This window comes from Varanus komodoensis, unplaced genomic scaffold, assembly GCF_004798865.1.
Source record: "Varanus komodoensis strain SLA01 unplaced genomic scaffold, ASM479886v1 scaffold1, whole genome shotgun sequence".
NCBI lineage: Eukaryota > Metazoa > Chordata > Lepidosauria > Squamata > Varanidae > Varanus > Varanus komodoensis.
Window position 1 is genome coordinate 86,684,290 of NW_025335268.1, and position 22,121 is coordinate 86,706,410.

At 38.7% G+C, this 22,121-nt stretch overlaps 1 protein-coding gene across 3 annotated transcripts in view; it reads left to right on the forward strand.

The window, feature by feature from the left end:
• The window catches only part of EIF5B (eukaryotic translation initiation factor 5B), a 36,951-nt gene that overhangs the window by 2,017 nt on the left and 12,813 nt on the right, over window positions 1-22,121 (forward strand). The window contains exons 1-9 of one of the 3 annotated variants that reach the window (XM_044433774.1): window positions 7,580-8,516; window positions 13,434-13,559; window positions 14,386-14,470; window positions 15,494-16,142; window positions 17,467-17,693; window positions 18,055-18,205; window positions 19,755-19,850; window positions 20,690-20,776; window positions 21,022-21,102. In XM_044433774.1, coding sequence (XP_044289709.1) covers window positions 8,476-8,516; window positions 13,434-13,559; window positions 14,386-14,470; window positions 15,494-16,142; window positions 17,467-17,693; window positions 18,055-18,205; window positions 19,755-19,850; window positions 20,690-20,776; window positions 21,022-21,102 — 1,543 coding nt within the window. In that variant the 5' untranslated portion in view covers window positions 7,580-8,475. Of the gene's footprint in view, window positions 1-7,579; window positions 8,517-13,433; window positions 13,560-14,385; window positions 14,471-15,493; window positions 16,143-17,466; window positions 17,694-18,054; window positions 18,206-19,754; window positions 19,851-20,689; window positions 20,777-21,015; window positions 21,103-22,121 lie in introns of those variants that run through there. The other 2 variants (XM_044433764.1, XM_044433781.1) reach the window with 2 other exon arrangements.

Sequence of the window (22,121 nt, forward strand, 5' to 3'; positions counted from 1 at the left end):
CGGAAAGGTGGTGCCGGCGGTCGTGCGGGCTGGCGAGGGGGCAGGGCAAGGGTGACATGTGCAGGTGCACATGCTGAGGTGGGGGCAGAGTGTGTGGTGAGGGGAGGCAAGGCGAGGTGGGGGTGGGCATGCGCCGTGAGGTGGGCGCACGAGGCACCAGCTTGCTCGCTTGGAGATCGTTTTCTCTGAGTAAGCAAACCGCTGGTGGGCCAGATAAATGGGCATGGCGGGATCCAGCCCCTGGGCCGTAGTTTGAGGACCCATGGCATAGATACATGCTAAGATTGTGAAATGTTTTTGCCAGTGAGTAAACAAAAAATAAACTACAGGTTGAAATGGAAATCCATCAACAATGTGAAGAGCCAAAAAGAAAATTATATCCTATGGACTTAGAAACAGTATGTAGAATCAGCATTATCATCTAGAAGTAGTTTTAAGGTTAAAGAGTAAGTTTGCATATTGTGGTATTCCTTAATAACATAAGTGTTTTAATAATGTAGTATTGTCATCTTCATCATCATTACGTATGACTAGAACTTGTTTGACTTCCTGGTATGCTCCAGTTTAAGAAAACAAAGCAGCAAGGATAATGTATAGGGAACTCTATGAGGGGAAATTGTTTCAGCCTCCTTAAAGGAGGTTATGATAAAACTGCTGCTAAAAAAGCCAAACCTGGACCCAGGGGATGTTACCAACTATAGTCCTGTAGCTAATATCCCCTTTTTGGGCAAGGTGCCTGAGTAGCTCCAAGCACTCTTGATTGATACAGATTATCTAGATCCATTAAAATCAGGTTTCAGGCTGGGGTTTGAAACAGAAACCTCCTTGGTCACTCTGTGGAATGACCTTTGCCAGAAGAGAGATGGGGGATGCAACCCTGTTGATTCTTCTGGAATTCTCAGTGGCTTTTGACACCATCAGCCATGGTGCCCTTCTGGACATGTTGGCTGCATTGGAAGTTGAAGGCACTGCTCTGCAGTGGTTCCACTTCTATCTGGCTTATTGTATGGAGAAAGTGGTGTTGATGGGTAGTTGCTCTGTCCCATGGCATTTACTCCATGGGGTTCCACAGGGCTCCATACTGTTTCCCATGCTTTTCAATATCTACATGAAAGTGCTGGGAGAGGTCATTTGGAGGTGAGGGCTTAGATGTCATCAGTATGTTGATAATGCTCAGTGCTACCTCTAATTTATTTTCATCAAACCCAAGTGATGCTGTTTCTGTTCTGAACTGTTGCCTGAACTTGGTAACTGGCTGGATGAGGGCCAATAAATTGAGACTCAATCCAGATAGGACAGAGGTGCTGTTGGTGGATAGACTGCTTGACCGGTTGGGGGTTCTCCAACCTGTCCTGGATGGGGTTGTGTTGTTAGTTGCAAAGTCATGTCCGACCCATCACGACCCCATGGACAACAGTCCTCCAGGCCTTCCTGTCCTCCACCATCCCCTGGAGTCCACTTAAGCTCACGCCAACTACTTCAGTGACTCCACCTAGCCTCCTCATTCTCTCCCCTTTTTATTTTGCCATCTTTTGTTCCCAGCATTAGGCTCTTCTCCAGTGAGCCCTTCCTTCTCATTAGGTGGCCAAAGTATTTGAGTTCCATCTTCAGTATCTGGCCTTCTAAAGAGCAGTCAGGGTTGATCTCCTCTAGGACTGACCAGTTTGATCACCTTGCAGTCCAATAGTAATATCTTTTTGCCTTTTGGTACTGTCCATGGGGTTTTCATGGCAAAGATACTGGAGTGGGTTGCCATTTTCTTCTCCAGTGGATCACGTTTTGTCAGAGCTCTCTGCTATGACCTGTCCATCTTGGGTGGCCCTGCACGGCATAGGTCATAGCTTCATTGAGCTACACAAGCCCCTTCGCCACGACAAAGCAGTGATCCATGAAGGGGGGATGGGGTTGTACTCCATGGTCTGTAGCCTGGGAGTGCTCTTGGACACAAAATTATCACTTGAGTCTCAGGTAGACTCAGTGATGAGGAGTATTTTCTTTCAGCTGTTGATTTACCAACTATACCCCTACCTGGATAGACTTGCCACAGTTATCCATGCCTTGTTAATCTTCCGATTGGACTACTGTAGCTATTGTAAATGTGGAGTGCGTCTGTGTGAAGATGATCCAAAAACTTCAGCTGGTTCAAAATAGGGCTGCATGGCTACTGACAAAAGTTCATCCATGCACCCATGTTACACCAATTTTATGTAATTTTCATTTGCTGCTGATTGAGATCCGGATCCAATTTAAAGTGCTTGTATTGACATATAAAGCTCTAAATGGCTTGGGACCTTGATACGTAAAGGCCCACCTACTCCCATATTTACCTATGTGACTGTTAAGATCTGGTTTACAGGTTCTTCTTAAAGATCCGTTCCCTAAAGAGGTGAAGAGGAAAATAGAAGAGAGGCCTTTTCAGAGGTTGTACCTGACCTCTGGAATAGGCTCCCCAGAGTAGCATGCCTGGTACCCTCACTGGAATAATTTAGGCACCGAGCGAAGACAGTTCTATTTTTCCAGACATTTTAGTAATTAAATAGTGTTGAATTGATTTTAAATTTTGTATGAATTTTATTGATGGTTTTAGTCTACCATACTTGCTTAAAATAATGATGTATATAGTTGTCAAAATAGTATTATTTTGTATTTTATTTGTTTTTATTGGTTTTAATTGTTCAATACCCAGAGAGTCCTATATAGGACTATTGGCACAGTTTATAAATTTAATAAACAAACACATTGGAGGGAGCTCTCAGGACCAAACATTGAGCCTGGTCCCATTTTAAAGCACCACTATAGAGCCATTGGGCAAAGTAGGGAAAACCAGTAGCTGCCTAATGTGACTTGTCTGTGAGGTACTTTGTAGTTTAATACTTTTATTTGTTCTTAGTACTGCTTTAGTTGCAATTACAATTGTCTTGTATTTGCTTAGATAATTTTCCATTTTGGGGCATGAGGACATGAGCATAGCCGGGAGGGAGGTGGCCTGCTGGTTGAGAAAGCAGTGAATGTCTCATTATGGGATAGTGGTTCCTGCCACTTTGAACAAGGGACCTGAACACATGAACCCACCCAGTTTGACTGCCAGCCTGTCTCCATTTTGCTGTTCTTGGCCAAGGTACTTCAGCATAGGATGGTTCAGCTTCAGAAGTTCCATACACTGGTAATATTCATGATCTCACTGTGGTTTCTAGCCTGGTTGAAACAGGCTTGGTCACGATACTGGATCCCTCCCGTAGGAAACAGGTGTGGTGCTGTTCTTGATAGCATTGACATTTTATCCTGGGATGCTTGCTGGAAGAGAGACACTGCGTTTCTGGTCCTTCCTACCTGAATTTCAGAAGAAGCTGTTGAGAGTTTTCTGCTCCTCCTTGTGGGCCCTGCATACAGAGTATTACAAAATTCTGTCCGGCCTGCCATGCTATTTAAAATTTACATGTTGCCTCCAGGGGAGATTGGGCATTTGAGTGAGGTGTCATCAGTATGTTGCTAATGTCACTTTGGTTTCTTCTTTTATTTGGTCCTGATCAGGTGTCATCAGTTACAGAACGTCATAAAAAGTATTTGGGATCTGGAACAGAACAGATGAGGGAATATAAACTGTTGTTTGAACTAGACAAGGAGGAGATATTGGTGGATTCCGTTTCTTGGTGGGAGTGATATTCAGCTGCCAGAAGCAGCCATGCTCACACCAAGTCTCAGCAGTCAGCATGGTCAGCAACTGCCAATACGCCCAGGTTTGAAAGGAGCCCTCCCTAATCCTGCTGCAGCTCCCATGATTAGTCTCCCTGCCCCACTAGCTGTGGTACCCCAGATTAAAAGAGGGGGAAAAACATATATTTTGAATGGGAGCAGTCTAAACCAATCAAATGCTGACTTTGGGTGGGACATGGTCTTTATATTGTTCCTTTACCCTTATTTGCCAAGTCACCTAGTCAGAAGAGGCTGATTCAGATTGCTGCAAGTCGAAAGATCATTGTTTTAAACAGGGGCCTGGCTTTGCTAGCCTGGCTGGATGGGCCAGATGATGAGTAGCAGTTGAGCTGCCTCTACCCCTGCCCCTTCCAGGATCCTGGAGTGGAGGAAGAATGGGTTGGCAGGCAGGCAACGTAGGAACTTTGGTGAGTGGGTGGCTTTGGCCTAATGACCGGAGTGGGCAAGAGCAGGGAATGGGTGGAGAGAGCCAGCAGTGACGTCAGACATCTGAAGGCTGCAATGTGCTGAGAGTGCAACTAAGTCTGGTGCTGGCCATAGTCACACCCGCCCTGAAAAATCAGCTTTTCAATGGAGTGCTCTTAGCCTTGCTTCTGGATGCTCAGGTGTGACAATGGCCCTGAGTGCTTTTTGTCAGCTTAGGTCGATATGCCAGGTGCATTGTTTCTTGATCAGAAATATTTAGCTGTTTATCACTGATGTGGTATTGTATACCTTTGACCTACTTTCACACAGGTGAGAAGGATAGCAGAATGGTGGAAAATAAGAATAAACCAACTGGAACAGGAGAGAGAAAGAACAGGGGTTTAGAAAGAAGGATGCCCTGAACACTGCTGGCATGTGGTTCCCAACAGAGAATCCTTGTAGGAATGTGGTCCACGGACACCAACATCTGCTCTAGTTATTTCCAGATAAGAGTACTGCAGCGGTCTTTTTATGGTGCTGTTTATGAAATGTGTTTGGAAACTACAGCTCGTTGAGAATATGGCAGCAAGGATGGTCCAGTGTACCTGTATATTCTTTTCATATTGCAACAACAGTACCACCTCCCAGCTGGTTTCTGGTACCAATTTAGAGTGCTGAAACTGACTTTTAAAGTCATGTCTGAGGGCATTGTATCTCACGGAATTATCAGATGCTCTCTTTTGAGTCCTCTTTCTATCCAGATGGGTGACCACAAGAAAGCCCTCTTGTCATGGTGCCTAAGTTTTGGAACTTTATCCTTATAGAAATGTGTCTAGCTTCTCTTAAGTTGTAGATGACCATTCAAGGCAATGATTTATACAGGCTTTGAGGTGATAGATCAAAAACGGATTTTCCTCTGTGTTTTCTGTTTAATTATCTTAATGTTGTTTAAGCTGCTTTGCTCTTGTGTTAGGAATTTCTTTGTTTTTTTAACAGATATGTTAAATATATGTAGTAATTGCAGAAAAACTAGCTATCTACTATACTGTAATTTAAACAATCAATGTTTTCCTTTAAAATATTACCATCATTCAAGTTTTAAAGTTTTATGTGTAGCCTCTAATCTGTGTAAATTTTCTGAAATCCCCAAAATTTAGGCATTTGTAGGCTTTAGAAAATTCAAGATACGTACAAAGGAAAAGGTTTTTCATTCCTTTTTAAATTACTTTATTACCAGTATATTTCTGCTAGTGAATTTTTATATTTAACATGATTTAGAAAATGAAAGAAACTGAGCAGGTGAAGAGTTAGAGATTGTGTTGGAACATTCTGTTAAGGTCTTTGTGCAAAAATAATATGCTTGGCAGATTCTTGGATTATATTACTTCAAATGTTTAGTATTATACAATATTTGAAAATACTCCAAAATCAAGTTTAGTATTTTCAATCTTCCTATTTTTTCATACTGGTCCTCAGGAGAGAAGATAATCTAGAGACACCCCTATCCTTCTCATTTACATTCTGAAATGTCCCAGTTGTTTTTTTCCTGAGCCATCATATCTCTAGGGGGAGGAATGGAACTTATTTTCTTGAAATGATATGTTATGAAAGTCATAATGAAAGAGGGCAAGAATGGACAGCTATAGAGTATTGGCAGACTAATAATTTCAGGATTAAGTTAGAAAACTAATATAACTTGAGAGTTCTGGAAAAGCATGTGATTGATTTTTCTATTAGGAGGGCAAATCATGTTAATTATTTTAACAATATTTCTGAAGAACCCATAAATCAGTGTATTAACTTCAGAATCTTTCTTCCAGTGTGTTATTTTTAGAGGCATTGGCCTTTTAAGCAGCTGCTTAGTTGGTATGTTCTCACATAATGCCAAGGAATACCATGAAGTTACCTTTCTTACCTTGTGTCCTGTGTTCATACTTTTGTGAGATGATTACTCACGAGTAGTTTCCAGGCACCTCCATCTTCATTCCAAATGGAGGCACATTTGCCATGACAAATGCCATGCTTCTCATTATGTGTGAATACAGCCAGTGTGTGAGCTAGTTCTTCCTTTCACAGCGGGCAGTCTGTGGAGGCTTCTTCTGTGCCAGATCTCTGCACCAACTTGTCAAGCTTCTCCTTTTTGAACTTCTAATGATTCAGACTGCAAGTGCACAGGTACTCCCTCTAGAAATGAGAGGATGGCATAGGCCTCGCACTGTCTCATGTGGAAGCCAGTAACCAGAATGTCCAGTAAGCAGAATAAGGTAGGCTGGGCCATGTAATATTAGCAGCTCACATATGGGCTTGTTCCTTATGTTCTGGTCATTGGTACTGATTGGAAAGAGGGAAGAAGAGTAAAATAGCCATTTTTTCCTTGTACACATGTTGCCTCTCTACATTATTCTCTGTATAGGACAGGGGTCGGCAACCTTTAACACTCAAAGAGCCATTTGGACCCATTTCCCACAGAAAAGAAAACGCTGGGAGCTGCAAAACCCTTTTGACATCTAAAATGAAGATAACACTGCATATATCGTTTTTACCTTTATGCTATGTATAAAAAAACTATAGTGTATTTATGAAATCAATGAACTGCTACAGAGAAAACAATTTTTTATTTCTGCATGCAACAAAAACATTTTGTACTCCAAAAAAACAAACACACACACACACACACACACACACACACACACGCTGGGTTGAAGGTTACTTTCAAATCAAATAGTCAATGTCTATTTGAGTCCTCCTCATATTCTGAAATAAAAAGCCAAACTTAAATTATCCACCAGCAGCAAGCCAAACATGCCACCTGCAGCAAACAAAAAATATTGAACAAGCATCCTTCTCCCAATGTAATAATGTTGCTGAAATTTTTATGAGAATCTTCTTAAAACAAGGAAGTAGATCTATATCTTCATTATGATTTAGCTGCAGTTCTTGTTCAGTTACTAAAAACTGTTATTTTTAATCTTACATTATAAACTAGTAGGATTCCTTTCATATATTTTGAATAGGAGAACAGCTTCCTGAAGAGTCAAAGTCAGTACTAAAGGGCTGCATGCATTAAACAGCAAACCCATAAGTTCCTCAGCAGTAAAAGCAAATGAATCTACCCACGTACCATTAAATGTTCGGTTTTCTTCAGAAACTTTTCTTCGATTTATCCATGGTTGTGGGGGGGGGGGAACCTCAGTAAATTGGCACAGGGTCGCAGATATAGGTGTGTTTAGTGACTGATCAGCAGATAAACAGTCAAGTGATGTGAATTGTGACAGGTCCCAAGCGCAGCTTTTAACATTCAGAGGAAGGAGATTACATTTGGACAAAGGGAATCTTTTCAGCAGCGTTTTGTGTAACATGAGAGCCTGCAGGAAGATTGTTCTGCTCTTTCCCTGCACAATAGCAGAGGAGTGCAACAATTTACTTAACCAGCCTCGTCGGCTGTGCCGGCGGTATTTTGAGCAAAGGAGCTGCAGCAGAGGGATTCAAGAGCCACGTGCACCTCCGGAGCCACGGGTTGCTGACCCCTGGTATAGGAGAATAGGAAGTGTCTAAGCAGGGTTCATTGCTCTATAACTGTATTAGAGGGTATTTCTGTAGAAATCATGCATAGAAAGCATAGAAAAATATTTTTATAATTAAAGTTGCAATCCTATACTCATTTCCCTGGGAGTAAGCCCCATTGAACTAAATGAAGCTTGCTTTTGTGTAGTCAACTGAGCTCTTAAGAAGGCTGTTAAGACCTGATCTTTCAGTGTCTCCACTCCTGCTGGATGCTGACTGCATTTCTTAAAGGGCCAGTGTCAGTTTCTATAACGTCATGTTCCTGAGTGGCTGTGGAACAGGGGAGTCATCCTCAGAATCAGATGATTAGACTGAAAAATTCTTTGGCCAAGCAGGTGAAGAAGGGAGTGCCAATGACTCTTCTTGAAGTGGTTTTATCTCTGATCCATCTGAATTAGAATCTTCCTCAGGAAATTGTGGAGTCCTAGAATCAGGGGACAAGTCTACCGAAAAAGGTATATTAGAAGCATAAATTGGCAAGTACACTGCAAAATTTGGAGAACTGTGAAAACAAAGGTATAGTTGCAGTTTACAGCTTCTCTATTCTCACAAGAAAAAATTCTTGGAGGAGACTTCTGGTTGACGTCGCAACAAGATCAGCAGCGAAGAACAGGAGCTCCATACTTCGTGCCGAAATCCGTTCTACAGTGGGCCTTGGGAGACCCATCCAAGACCTGTTGGGGCAGGGATTAGAAGTTCGAGCAGACTTACCCACTGGGAGAAGCTCGTGGATTCTCAGTGAACAGAACGAGAGGGTGCTCCCTCTCACTAGCTGTTGGCACTAGCTAAACAATGAAGAAAGAAAACTTAAAAGTGGACATCAGATCTGCTGGGTGAGCAAATATTCTCAAAATATTCCCCTTAAAAGAACTTTTGAAACAAGCACCAATTTAAGTAAAAAGCCCTTTTCGACGGAGGGAGGAAACTCCCCCTGTGGAGTTTAAGCGGCAACAAACTTAGGGGAGATTAAGTGAAACTGGGGAAATTTGAGACTTGGAAAAGTCTTTTTCTGTTTAATCTCCCCGAGGGTGAAGAATTAAATTTGAGCTTATTGTACATTATTCGGTAGAAAAAGATTTCTCTTTGTTTTGTTTCTGTATGCCTCTTTTGGAATCTGATCATTTCTGGAGTTCATGCATGAAAATGAAACTATTCCTTTTGTTATAACAACAAATAACTCTTTGCTGCCACCTTGTGGCTACTTTATCTTACAACAGGTATCTTGTCTACCTAAGATTTTTGTGACTCTCTGCTGCCACCTTGTGGCCACTTTGCATTATAACAGGCTGTTCTAATAAAATAAATTCTTTATCTTCATCATGATAAAAATTCATGCATCATCATCAGCACCCATGTCTGCGACGCAAAGCCCACTCTGGGCAATGCAAGCATCTATCCAAGAGTCTGTTCAAAATGCCATTCAAAAATTGGCCTCAGAACAAAATGAAAGATTGGATAAACTGGATAGTCATGTTTTGGACATGAATAATCAACTCGACTCAAAATGGTACAAAATTGAACAAAAAATACAAGAAATGGAAAAGAAGACTGATGATATTGATAAGAAAACTGAAAAGAAGGATAAAGAGATGCAACAATTAACACAAACAAATAAGTCACTATGGGGTTCAGTTGCTATACTGGAGATGGAGAAGGCATCTAATTACCTAAGATTTCAGAATATACCAGAGGCAAAAAATGAAAACCTAAGTGACTTAATAAACACTATGTTAGCAAACGCTCTTGACTTGGAAAAGGAAGAGATTGATAAAGAGATTATCTGGTTTATAGAGTCAACTCAAGCTATGAAAGACGGCATAAACTTCCAAGGGAAGTTCATGTCAAATTTACAAAAAGATCTGTAAGTGATCATGTCCTCAGAGCTTCACATGATAAACCATTAAAATTTGATGATGAACATGATGTAACTGTTTTGAAACAAATACCATGGAAAATCAGAGGAGGACAGAAGAAGTATCCAGTTCCCACTTCCAAGTCAATGACAAAAGGAATTATGTTCAGATGGATAATACCAGAAGGGATATTTTTTACTTGGAATTCCACAAGGTTCAGACTGGATTCAATCTTCAAGGCCCAAGCATGTTATGAAAAATTTAGAAGTTCATTTGAAGACGAAGAGCGGACTGAAGAAAAGGAAAGAGGGGAAAATGGTGAGGCAATGGCTGTAACAACTTACCACCCAGAAGAAGGAGAAATAGCAACTTGAGACCAACAAGGGGACAAACAGTTATTAGAGCCAAAAGAAGAGAGTAACGGTAGAAGCATGAAACCTAAACACACACACACACACATATAATAAATACTGCTCTTAAAATGGAAGGAAGAATTGAATTATTTTCTCTGAACATGAATGGATTAAATTCACCTTCTAAGCGAAAAAGGACTTTCAACTTCAAAAACTGAAATTAGATGTAATTTGTTTACAAGAAACACACATAAAAAGACATCACAAATTTTTGGAATGTCCAAAACTTGGCAAGTTATTTATATCTTCTGCTCATCAGAAGAAAAAACTGTTTGGCTTTATATATTAAAGAAAAATTGGATCCTAAGTATAATTTTTTAGATGAAGATGGTAGAATTCTATTGGTTGAAGTGACAATAAAACAAAAAAGGTGCTTCTGGTGGCAATCTGTGCACCTAATGACCACCAAGAAGCCTTTTACCAAAAATTACATACTCTACTCTTACAAACTGAGTATCACACTTTGTGCTTAATGGGATACTTTAATGCAATTGCTGACAAAAAAAAAAAAAAATAGACTACAAGAGTGACAGTAATGCGAAGAGAGGAGGGAGAATATTTCCAAAGTCTTTCTTTAATATACTAGAGGAATTTAGACTAATAGATATCTGGAGACACAAAAATACAATTTCAGCCAAGTATACTTTTTACTCGAATAGAAATAGATCATGGTCTAGAATTGATTTGATTTGGATAACCCCAGATTTGATTCCAGATTTGTTAGAAGCTGAAATAGATACAAATGTCTGGGCCAATCACAATCCTATAACCGTGACCTTGAAAGGAACAGTAAAAACACCTAGATGGACACTCAATAAATCTTCATTAAAAGATAGAAACTTTAAAGAAGAAATAACAAATGAATTATTTTTTCCCCAAGAAGATAAAATTGAAGAAACCTCCCTAGAAAATGTCTGGGACTCTGCTAAAGGATATGTTAGAGGCTTGATTATAACCTATTCAGCAAGAATAAATAAAAAGAAAACAAGAATGATTTAAACTAATAGATGAGCTGGCGAAGCTTGAATAGGAGTTACAGGAAGACCCATCAAAAAAGGACCTCAAGATACTGATGAATACTCTAAAACATAAATTGAATCTTTTAGATACAAATGAGCTAGCTAAACAAATGAAATTGACTAAACAGAATTTTTTTGAAAATGCTAACAAACCAGGGAGATGGTTAGCCTATAAATTAAAGAAGGAAAGAGAAAAGAGATTAATACTCAAGTTGAAAGATGGAGAAGGACAACTACAGGTACAAAGCGTGTCAATCAAGAAAATAGTGGAAGACTTCTTTACAAAGCTATACCAAGCTAAAGAAATATCAATTGAGAAGGTTTATGAATATATTCAAAAGGAAAATCTACGAAAACTGCCGGAGAAATTTCAACAAAAATTAAATGAGGAAATAACAATGACAGAAGTAACTGAAGTGATTAAGAGACACAAGAATGATAAAACCCCTGGCCCAGATGGACTACCAGTGGAGTATTATAAGTGTTTTGAAGGAATTTTATATACACCTCTGAAGAATATATGCAATGCTGTATTGTTAGATGCCAAAATACCAAATACTTGGATTGAGGCAAATATTACCTTAATTCCAAAAGAAGATGCAGACTTGACACAGGTTCAAAACTATAGACCTATATCACTTTTAAATGTGGATTATAAAATTTTTGCTTCTGTAATGGCAGAAAGACTGAAGAAATACCTAATAGACTTTATATATACAGATCAAAATGGTTTTTTACCTAAGAGACAAATTAGGAACAATGTGAGAATTATCTTGGATATCTTAGAATACTATGAAATCCATTCTGAAATATCAATGGCACTATTGTTTCTAGATGCACAGAAGGCCTTTGACAATGTTAACTGGCAATTCATGTAACAGCAATTAGAACAAATGGAATTTGGTGGAAAATTTATTAATGCAATATCAAGTATTTATCAAAAACAGACTGCTAGGATAATAATCAGCATAGAATTTACAGACACTATAGACATTCAAAAGGGCACAAGACAAGGATGCCCCTTATCACCATTGTTATTCATATTGATTCTAGAAGTTTTAAATAGAAATGTTAGAGAAGATACGGATATTAAAGGTGCCAGAATCAGAGATGAAAGCTATAAACAAGCATTTGCAGAAGACTTAGTCATTATTTTAGAAGATCCTTTGGTAATGATGCCCAAACTCTTAAAAAAGATAGAAGATTATTGTAAAGTTATCGGGATGAAAATAAGTAGAGAAAAGATTAAACTGCTAGTGAAAAATCTTTCATTGGAACAAAAAACAACTTTGATGGAGCAAGTAGACCTTCAAATAGTTAAAAAGGTTAAATATTTGGGAATTATTCTTACAGCTAGATGTGCTACATTGAAAGAAGACCACTATGTTAAACTATTTAAGGAGATTAAGAGTGATCTAGAAAAATGGGCTAATTTGCAATTATCACTGTTGGGAAGAATAGCAATAGTTAAAATGAATATATTACCAAAGCTTTTGTTCTTATTCCAAACAGTTCCTATAAAAATCGATAAAAAGTTTTTTGATGATTTAAATACTCAAGTTCTGAGATTTATATGACAAAAGAAAGAATCAAGGATTAAGTTAAAATGCTTTGGCCTTCCTGATTGGTTGCTGTATTAGCAAGCCTGTGTTTTAATGTGGTTAAAATAATGGATGACTTTCAGAAATAAGATAATTTTATATTTTGAAGGACATGATTTACAAATGGGATGGCATGCTTTTATGTAATATGAGAAGTGTAAGACACATGGCTATTTCTTAAACCATTATATTAGAAATTCATTCATGTCAGTCTGGGAAAAGCTAAACTTAGGGGTATACTTACTTTTGTTGCCAGCGGTTTAGACATTAATGGCTGTGTGTTGAGTTATTTTGAGGGGACAGCAAATTTACACTGTTATACAAGCTGTATACTCACTACTTTACATTGTAGCAAAGTGTCATTTCTTCAGGGTTGTCACATGAAAAGATATAATAAAATATTTACAAAATGTGAGGGGTGTACTCACTTCTGTGATACACTGTATGTAGAATTGAATATGGTTATTGATTGTAAAAAAAGTAAGTTATTTTTGTTGTTTGTATCATTTGGTAGTGATGAGCAATATAAGTTATATTATCTCAAGGATTCGTACTTATTTTAGTAATAGATAAAAAGGTAGTATATCCTTGTGGAACCTTGCAGACATGGTGTGTGTTGTGGAAATTCACTGCCTCATTCACTGGTATGTATGGATGATCCAGCAAATATTGTTGATTTTTAGTCATCCAGTGTTTTTCCAGTGCTTCATATAATAAATACCTGCTAAGGAAGAGAAGATGGAATAGCTTTATGATGTTTCTATCACTTTGCAATTGAAAATTTAAAATTAGAGTCTTAATGGCTAACATGTATGTTAAATAATTTGTTTAGATTTTCAAGCAGAGTTTTTCTCTTCATTCTAGCACCAGGGATGATATTGACCTTGATGCTCTTGCTGCTGAAATAGAGGGTGCAGGTGCTGCCAAGGAACAAGAACCTCAAAAGTCTAAAGGCAAGAAGAAAAAGGAAAAGAGGAAACAAGAATATGAGTAAGTGTACAAATCTGTGTTTTTTAGCCCAAGACCAGTGAAGGCTACTAATGTTTGGAAGCAGGCCTCTGTGTCTATATCCTTAACTGTGTGAAGCTCCATACAATTGTTTTATGGGCATGTTGTCCTAAGGTCAAATCTGTGTAGCCAAGGCTAAAACTAGAACATAAGTATACTGCAATAGTTACAATAGTTGTGGGAGGAGTTACCGAGTCCAGTATCCCAACTCTCAAATGAATCACTGGTACTTTCACTGAAGTTGTCCTGCTTCCATTTGGGAATGTGCATGCCAACACACATATGTGTAACACTCAATCCAGGCACAACATGGGCTTGTTGGTTTGGCAACAGAGGTATAAACTGTGCTGATTTGCAGTTTCTTGCAAGTTGAATCATGGTTCTCTGCTCCCTCCCCACTTAAATCTACTTCATATAAAATGCAGGAAATGATATGCAAGAGAAAGAAGGACTATCCCTCTGTAACTGACTGGCTACTCTTTCCCCTTTTCAGTACTTTTTCAGCTGGAAGGGGCCTAACAGTACAGATCTGTGTGATAGAGTTTTTTTTGTTGTTGTTTACACCTCTGTAAGGTGTTTGCTAGCTTGTAAAGAAAGGTAAGAAGAGGGACAAACAATAGAGCAACAACTCTGTTTCCATCCCCTGCTTCAATTTTCTGGTGTGGTTTCAAGAATGCAAAGGGAAAAAGAATGTTTGAATCTAGAAAGCAGCAGTATTTCTAAGCACTGGACCCATTCAGTAATTGATTCCTGGTTTATTTGCAAGAAAGTAAAGCAATCTAAATACATGCAATTGTTCTTATTGTAGTGAAGAAGATATTTTGAAAGAGTTGCAAGAGTTGTCTATAGAGGCACATGGCGGGGAAGTTGAAAGAGAACCAGCTGCAATAAAGGTAAATATTTATGAAGTGGAATGATTTGGGGATTGGGAAGGAACCTGTGCACAAAGTGCTATGCTATAGCTGGAAGATGAAGCCAAAACAAATTGTGAAATCCTGTAAGGGCGAAAAAACATTTTGTGTCCTACAGAAAGTTTGTTTCACATGTGGAAGTGATCTGTTGTGATACAGTGGTACCTTGGCTCACGAACTTAATCCTCCCCACTCGGGGTGGGGAGATGGCTGCAATCGTGCTGCTTTGGGGGGGAGATGGTTGAGATTGCGCCCGTCTTTCCTGCAGGAGCGCGCCTGTGAGCACGTACGTCTTCCCTGCACAAACGCAACTGCGATCGTGGCCATCTTCCCACTCGGGTCTGGTGGGGGGGGGAGATGGCTGCGATCTTGGTCACCACCCACTGTGGAATTCGCAACCCAGTTCAAAATTTTCATGACATTTTTGTTCGTGACCCGATTGGTCGTGAACCAAGGCGTTCGTGAACCGAGGTATCACTGTGTACTCAAAAATCATAGGCTAGATACAGGATCTGCTTACCACAAGAGAAATAGCTCTACTTGTGTAAGGTCCCCCCACTCAAATTTTTAGGGATCACTCTTTCATCCTCAAACCATAACTCATCCCATTTGGCAGGGTTTCCTGGTTTTCTAGCATTTTCAAGGGGTTGGAGGGGCTTCCATGACAAGGTGAAGTAGAATAGTCAATTCTATGTACAGGATCTTTGTAGAAACACTCAATTGAAGAGCAAATTTTTAGTATAAGGACTGCATTGGTGAGCAATTTACCTAAATTTTAAAAAAAGTCATAACAAGTTTGCACATTTGACTGCCAACAGTAAAACACATTTTGCAAAGTTATTTTTCCCTAATATTTGAATGTATATTTATCCGATTTATTTTTGTGGTTTAGTCCACATCCAGAGAATTTGGTTGGTTATTACTACTATAGTATGTTTAGGTATGAGACTTTGAAAAATTTGCCATTGATAATGTGTCAGCTCAACCCTTTTTTGATTTTTCCAGACAGAGAACAACAGTGAAGAACTCAGCTCGTTAAAACAAGATAAGAAAAAGAAAGGAAAGAATAAAAAGTCCAGCTTGGATGATTATGATGATGATAGTGAAGAAATGGAGGACAAAGAGAAAAAATCTAAAAGAGCCCCCAGACCTCAGAAAGAAGCTTCCTCTGGCAGTGATGATGAGTATTTGATTAAGAAAAGGAAAGGAAAAGGTCAAAAACCATGTAAGAAACAGGAACTTTCTGAAGATGATGAAGCTGTCAATATTAAGAAAAATAAAGAGCATATACAACCAGTGTCTTCTGGTGAGAGTGGTAATGATTTAGATGAAAGCTCAGAATTGAAAAAAGGACAGAAGAAAAATCACAAGACAAAGCTGGTAGCTGAGGCTGATAGTGGGGATGAAGAAATGGAGTCTTCATTCAAAATAAAAACAGTGGCTCAAAAGAAGGCAGAAAAAAAAGAACGGGAAAGGAAAAAACGTGAAGAGGAAAAGGCCAAACTTAGGAAACAAAAGGCAAAAGAAGATTTGGAAGCCAATAAAGAAGTAAAGCAGAAGGAGATTCTAAAGATGGTTGAGAAAGAAACTGTTTCAGAATCAGTGTGTGCATCCACCAATGTGGAAAAAGAAGAGGCTTCAATAGCAGCAGAAGGTCTGTAATGTTTGGGAGGAAATGTGAGAGATGTTGTGAGTTTATACATGGTTTCTCAGCACTGACAAGCCAGTAAAAGATGCAATCACAAATCAGGAATGTGTTGACTGGTTGGGTTTTTCCTGGTCTTTTTCTATAAACTAAGATGTTGGTGTTTGATACCAGTACATTTTCCTCTCATTCAACCATAAAATCTTTTCATACCTAAAACTGGAAGTGAATTTCATTGCTGTATATGTTTAAGAAAATACAAATATTGCTTGATGGCTGAGTTCCAGAGTGAATTGCTTTTATGTGTCACTGCCTGATTTATGGTTAGCTCTTGAGTTTTTGGACTATGGACAAGTTTCATAGTCTAACTTTATTAGTGCCAGTATCACCTGATCCGGTGATAGCTCAAATGCATTACAGTTAACTTGATCGCTGAGTGGTGGTATTTTTAAAAGTTGTCTTAAAATAGGGAGGGAAATGATAATCCTGATTTACTTGGAGATTTCTAGCAGGCAATCATATCACTGCTCTGCTTTGGTAATTGGTTTGCATGAATAATGTGGTTCTAAAGTAAAGGATTTAGCAGAATGTAATTTACACATGCCTTAATCCAAAGTCCAATATGATAAGTTTCATGCATGCTGCAGAGTTTTAAAATGGGATGTTTTCAGAAAGAAACTCTCTGTGTTTCAAATTACTTAATTTCAAATTAAGTTGTTTCTAGTACTCTGAAATTTTAGGATTTCTCAAACACAATGTGGACATAATGTTGCAGTTCCAGAGAATCCTGGCATACCATGATCAAGCAAAAATGCTACCCAATTGCTTTTCTTCTCATGCCATCAAGAGTGGTTGAATAAGCCATGGACTCTTTTATTGTGATTTATTGTTGTCTGTCCTAGAGATTCTGCCTTTTCTCTCCCCAAACATGCCAGAGTCATAAGGTATAGTTAGCTATCTTATGACACTTGTTTGAGAGGGACAAACTAGAATTTGGCTTGTTTGGTTTGGTAATTGTAATTAACAAGCCGCACTTGGAGGGTTCATGGTTTTCACTGCTGCTCATAGGAAGGAGCCAAGTGGGAGCTTTGGGCAAAGTGTCCAGATAGGCTGCTTGGTCCTGATAAGTGAAAGTTCGTAGGACCCTGTGCTGCATGAACCAACCCAGTGTGAGAAACTGCCGCTGGGAGAAGGAAAACATAGGGAGCCTAGTATACATGCATATTCCCTTGCATGTTCCTGCAGGGGTAGTGTCTCTGTTTTGTTGATTGCTTTTAGTGGTCCTTTCAAAACATGTAAAGTTTGGAAATGAGTAGTTGACTTTCTTTCTTAGCTGAAGATAATGAAGGAGAGAAAAAGAAAAAGGAGAAAGATAAAAAGAAAAAGAAAGGAGAGAAGGAAGAAAAAGAAAAAGAGAAAAAAAAAGGACCTAGTAAAGCCACTGTTAAAGCAATGCAAGAAGCTTTGGCTAAGCTGAAAGAAGAGGAGGAAAGAGCAAAGAGGGAGGAAGAAGAGCGTATAAGACGACTTGAGGAGCTGGAAGCCAAGCGCAAAGAAGAGGTATTACATCTTTCCCTATTCGATGCAAAAATTTAACCTAGGCTTGCATTTGAATTATTTTGGCTTTGAAGGGAGATTGTGTTCTCTATCTGTTCAGAATTGTATTAAATGTCCCCCTTGCATTCATTTAGCAATTTCTTCTTGGGAGATGCATGGGGAGCTATTTTCCCATTGGTACAGTTAATACTGACTTTACATTGCCATCAATTTTGAGTGCTTGTGCATTTACTGTCCAGCCATGTATGTTTATTCAGTAGTGAATCCCACTTTGTTCAATAGGGATTTTCCCAAGTGAGTATGCATCAGACAATCTTAACAGCATGCGGTTGGAACACAGCACATGCATACCTTCTTTTTGTAGGAACGCTTGGAACAGGAAAGGAAAGAAAGGAAGAAACAAAAAGAAAAGGAGAGGAAAGAACGTTTGAAGAAGGAGGGAAAGCTTTTAACTAAATCGCAGAGAGAAGCAAGAGCCAGAGCAGAGGCTACTCTTAAACTACTGCAAGCTCAGGGTAAGGGTTATTTTGTACACTAAAATTCTAATTGTCTTCCTGTAATTACTACTTACATTAAAACCTTCTGAATTCTTTGCCAGTGTCCAGTAGCTAACAACAAGCTTAGACAATCTCTTATCTGAAATTTTACTTTCAATACCTGCAGAAGACAGCAGAAGATGAGTGGCAGTTTTAATTTAGAATTCAAAAAAACAAAACAAAAAAACCCCTCTTGATACAAAGTGATCCTCTACATTTGTTCCTTTCTTACTCTTATAAGCATGATGGATTAACTGCCTAATACTGCAATTATATGCACACTTTTTTGGAAGTAATATCCATTGAATTAAGTGAGGATTACTTCTGAGTTAACATGCTGTAATGTTGCACAGCTGTAAATCAGATGAAACAAATGTTTATGACTTGGTTGGACCATCATGTTATGGCTTACTAAGGTTAATACAAGCTCCGTGCATCAGCATGCATCCTGCTTGCTGCTGCTTTGATTATCCCTTCACGTGAATGGTGAAACACACCAGGAAAGTTGTTAACCGTAGCTTGACATTATGTGCAAATCAAGAACTATGATTAATGGCCACCAGGCAGAATTCAACCATTGTTAACTGTGGTTCCCTTGTTGGTTTCACTGAATGCAGCCTGCAAGTATGCTTTCAATACTTTTACTCACCAGCCAATTCAATGACATGTAAAAAGTCCCCAGAGACCTTGAATAAGGTTGAATTGCAGGGGGATCCTTTCTATAAATAGTATTATTTGAATTATCTTATTTGTATTTAGTATTCAAAGCATGAGAGCTATTTAGGGATTCACGTTTGAACTGTTTAGTTGTGTTTGCTCTCAAATGTTTTCTTAGGCTCTTCATTCTGTGGTCACACTGATGTTGTACAGGAGTTAACTTGTTTATTACCCAGTGCTAAAATTCAGAGGCTGGATATCCTTGGCTAATTAAACTGTTTTTTTTACTCAGTGAGCAATCCTGTGGTCCCTTTGAGCATCTGTGGTAATAGAAAATTGCCTGAAAGCCCTTCTGAAGTTGGAAAGAGCACCAGGCTCAGAAAAGAGGGTCAGAGGTGCCAGACCCCTCTCTTTTAGTCAGCATGAAAAATACCAGACTAGCTTCCTTTCCAAGGATGGAAACTCGATCTTGCAGAAGGAAGAAAAGGGAGCATTTTGATGGTCCGGGAGGGGAGGTTACTGAATAAGGGCAGGGTATGAGCTGTCCTGAGTCCTTTCTATACTACTTTGTTCCCCTTCTGCAGTGTTGTTGCTAGATGTACAAAAGGTCTAAAAATGGAGGGTACCATAATGGGGAGACAAAGTTTGTCTTCTGCACTCCTGTCCTGCCTTGAATAATCAGGTGTCTCTGTGTTCAAGGGCTTCTGTTCATTGATGGTGCAGTCAATAGGATTTCATCCGTAGTGCCTGAGCTTGTTTGGGCCAAGATCTTAAAACTTAGTCTGTCAGGTTAATTTGTGAATTCAGTTGCTGGTCCCTGAGTGTGTTGCATTTCACTACTATGTTGAATGTTTGGGTTGCTGCTTTGCAGGTGTTGAGGTGCCATCCAAAGATTCTGTGCCAAAAAAACGCCCAATATATGAAGACAAAAAGAAAAAGAAGCAGCAGCAGCAGGAAAACAAAGAAGGTAAAGATCTTATTCCTGCAGGATTAAAAAAATGCAGATTGTAGTTAGAAGGTTCCCATTTTAATAAAGTCAAAGATCACATCAGTCCTTATCTGTGATGCCTTGAAGGATTTCTCCTGTGTATTCTTCCAAAGAAAAATTGTTCTCTTGTAGAACTGACAATTAGAGGTCAGCGAATGTTTGATTTTCTTTTAAAATGTTTTGCTTTCTAGATTTTTCCTAATTTGATTTCACATCCTGAATTATAAGAATATGGAATATTGTGGAATGTTTTAGGAAAAGTAGTGGTGTATGATTCGTTCTCTATCTCAGTATCAATCATATGAAGAGTAGAAAGCGTATCATCATCAGTAAGAGTCCCATATATTTTTTATAAGGCAAAACCTGAGATTTGCAGGAACTAAATTAGTGTAGAGATGACAATTAGTGGAGGAGTAATTTGTTAGTCTGTGGTAGCAAAAAGAGTCTTTTGGCATCCTAAAAAGACTGATGAACTTAGAATGCTACATAAACTTTCTAGTCAATAACCTGTATTGGAATGATAAGTTTCAGGTATTAATGAGCTTACAAATGCCAAAGCATTTGTCTTATCAACACTACTTTGTATCATTAGTAATGATTTTATAGATAGTCTAGCTTTAAAGGGGGAAATAATCTATTTTAAATAAATTTTAACTAAAACCACTGGAGCCATATTACACAATCTTGTTGCATTTGAGAATCACACTTAATTGCAGTATACCTCAACCTTATGCCCTACAAAGGAAATGCAGCAAGTACAATTTGACAGTTAAATATTTTTTCACCAGAGCTGGTATGATTTTCTCTTGCAATTCTAGAAATTATGGAGTTGGCATCCCCAACTGAAGAAACTATAGAACAAGTTATACCAGTACAAGAGGACGTTTCTCTTCCAGCAGAACCAGGTCAGTAGTAAATTAAGCAGTTTGTGCTGCTTTTTCTCAGTTTCTGAGGAATCCTTTTTCCTTTTTTGTAGTCTAATGTAAGGAGCTGTCTTTGAAGCTACTCATATGTTATATTAAACCAGTAACAAACATAGTTGCTGATTCAGTTTTCTGATAGTACCAATTCTGATAATCATGTTGAAAATTCTTTTGGAAAGTTATTTTTTACTTGTAGAAATCCTGTCCTTATTGCTGTTTAGTTTTAGAAGAGAAGGAGGAAGAGGAACCAGAAGATACGGGATTAGATGATTGGGAAGCTATGGCCAGCGATGAAGAGAGAGAGAAAGGTAAATGGCTTTTGTAAAAGGCGAACAACACCACATTGGTCTATCACCTTTCTGATTAAAGCTTTGCCTAGTTTTCCTAGTGGTGGTAACTGAATCAGTAAACAATAGAGAATGTGAATAGAATAGAATAGAATAGAATAGAATAGAGTTTCATTGAATAGAAACAGTAGAGTTTCAGTATAACTACATATTTTCAACTGCTTTGTGTTTCATTTAGTTTTTGTACTTGCTGCTCGTGAATTTTTTCTTCCAGTAGTGTCTGGAGCCCCCTACACATTTAAAATGCATGAGTCTTACACTCAAGTCTACAAAAATAAGGATGAACCAACAGTTTTTGGCAATATAAGCTTGTTTACTGTTAAAATGAGTTTATATGCTTTGCCTAGGATGGAATCAGTTTTGAGTAACATTAGAATTTCATATTTCACTAATAGTGGAATGCAACATTACTCTCTCCCTTGCTTCCAGCATCTCAAGAGGCAGCTCCAGGTTCAGTCTTTATACATGTAGACTGTGACTTCACCATCAAGTCAGATTTTTTTCTCCTCCATTCTACCTCCCAAATTCCACAGGTGGTTTTTTTTAACAACTTACCTGATCTGGATATCTTGAGGGAGTAAAAGATATCTTGAAAATTTGCATATTATTTGGGATCTTTTGTTTGGCTTACTAAAAGATTTCAAATTTTTTCTTATTTCCAACTTTTGCTTTTTGTGTTGCTTTGCAATATGACTGTAGATCATGATTCGTCATTTATATTTCACTTTTTTCTTCTTTTTTCCTCTTGGAAAGAATCCAAGGTGGCATACATAGTTCTCCTCTGCTCCATTTCTATTCTTACAGCAACATCCCTGTAAATAGGACTGAGGCTGAGGATCTGTGACTGGCTCCAAGTCAACCAGTGAGCTTAATGGCTGAGTGTGGAGTACAGTCTGGATCTCCCAGTCCTCAGTCCAGCACTTTGGCTGCCACAACACGTTGGTTCCTTCCCATGGAACGCCTTGAGTGAAATACATTAT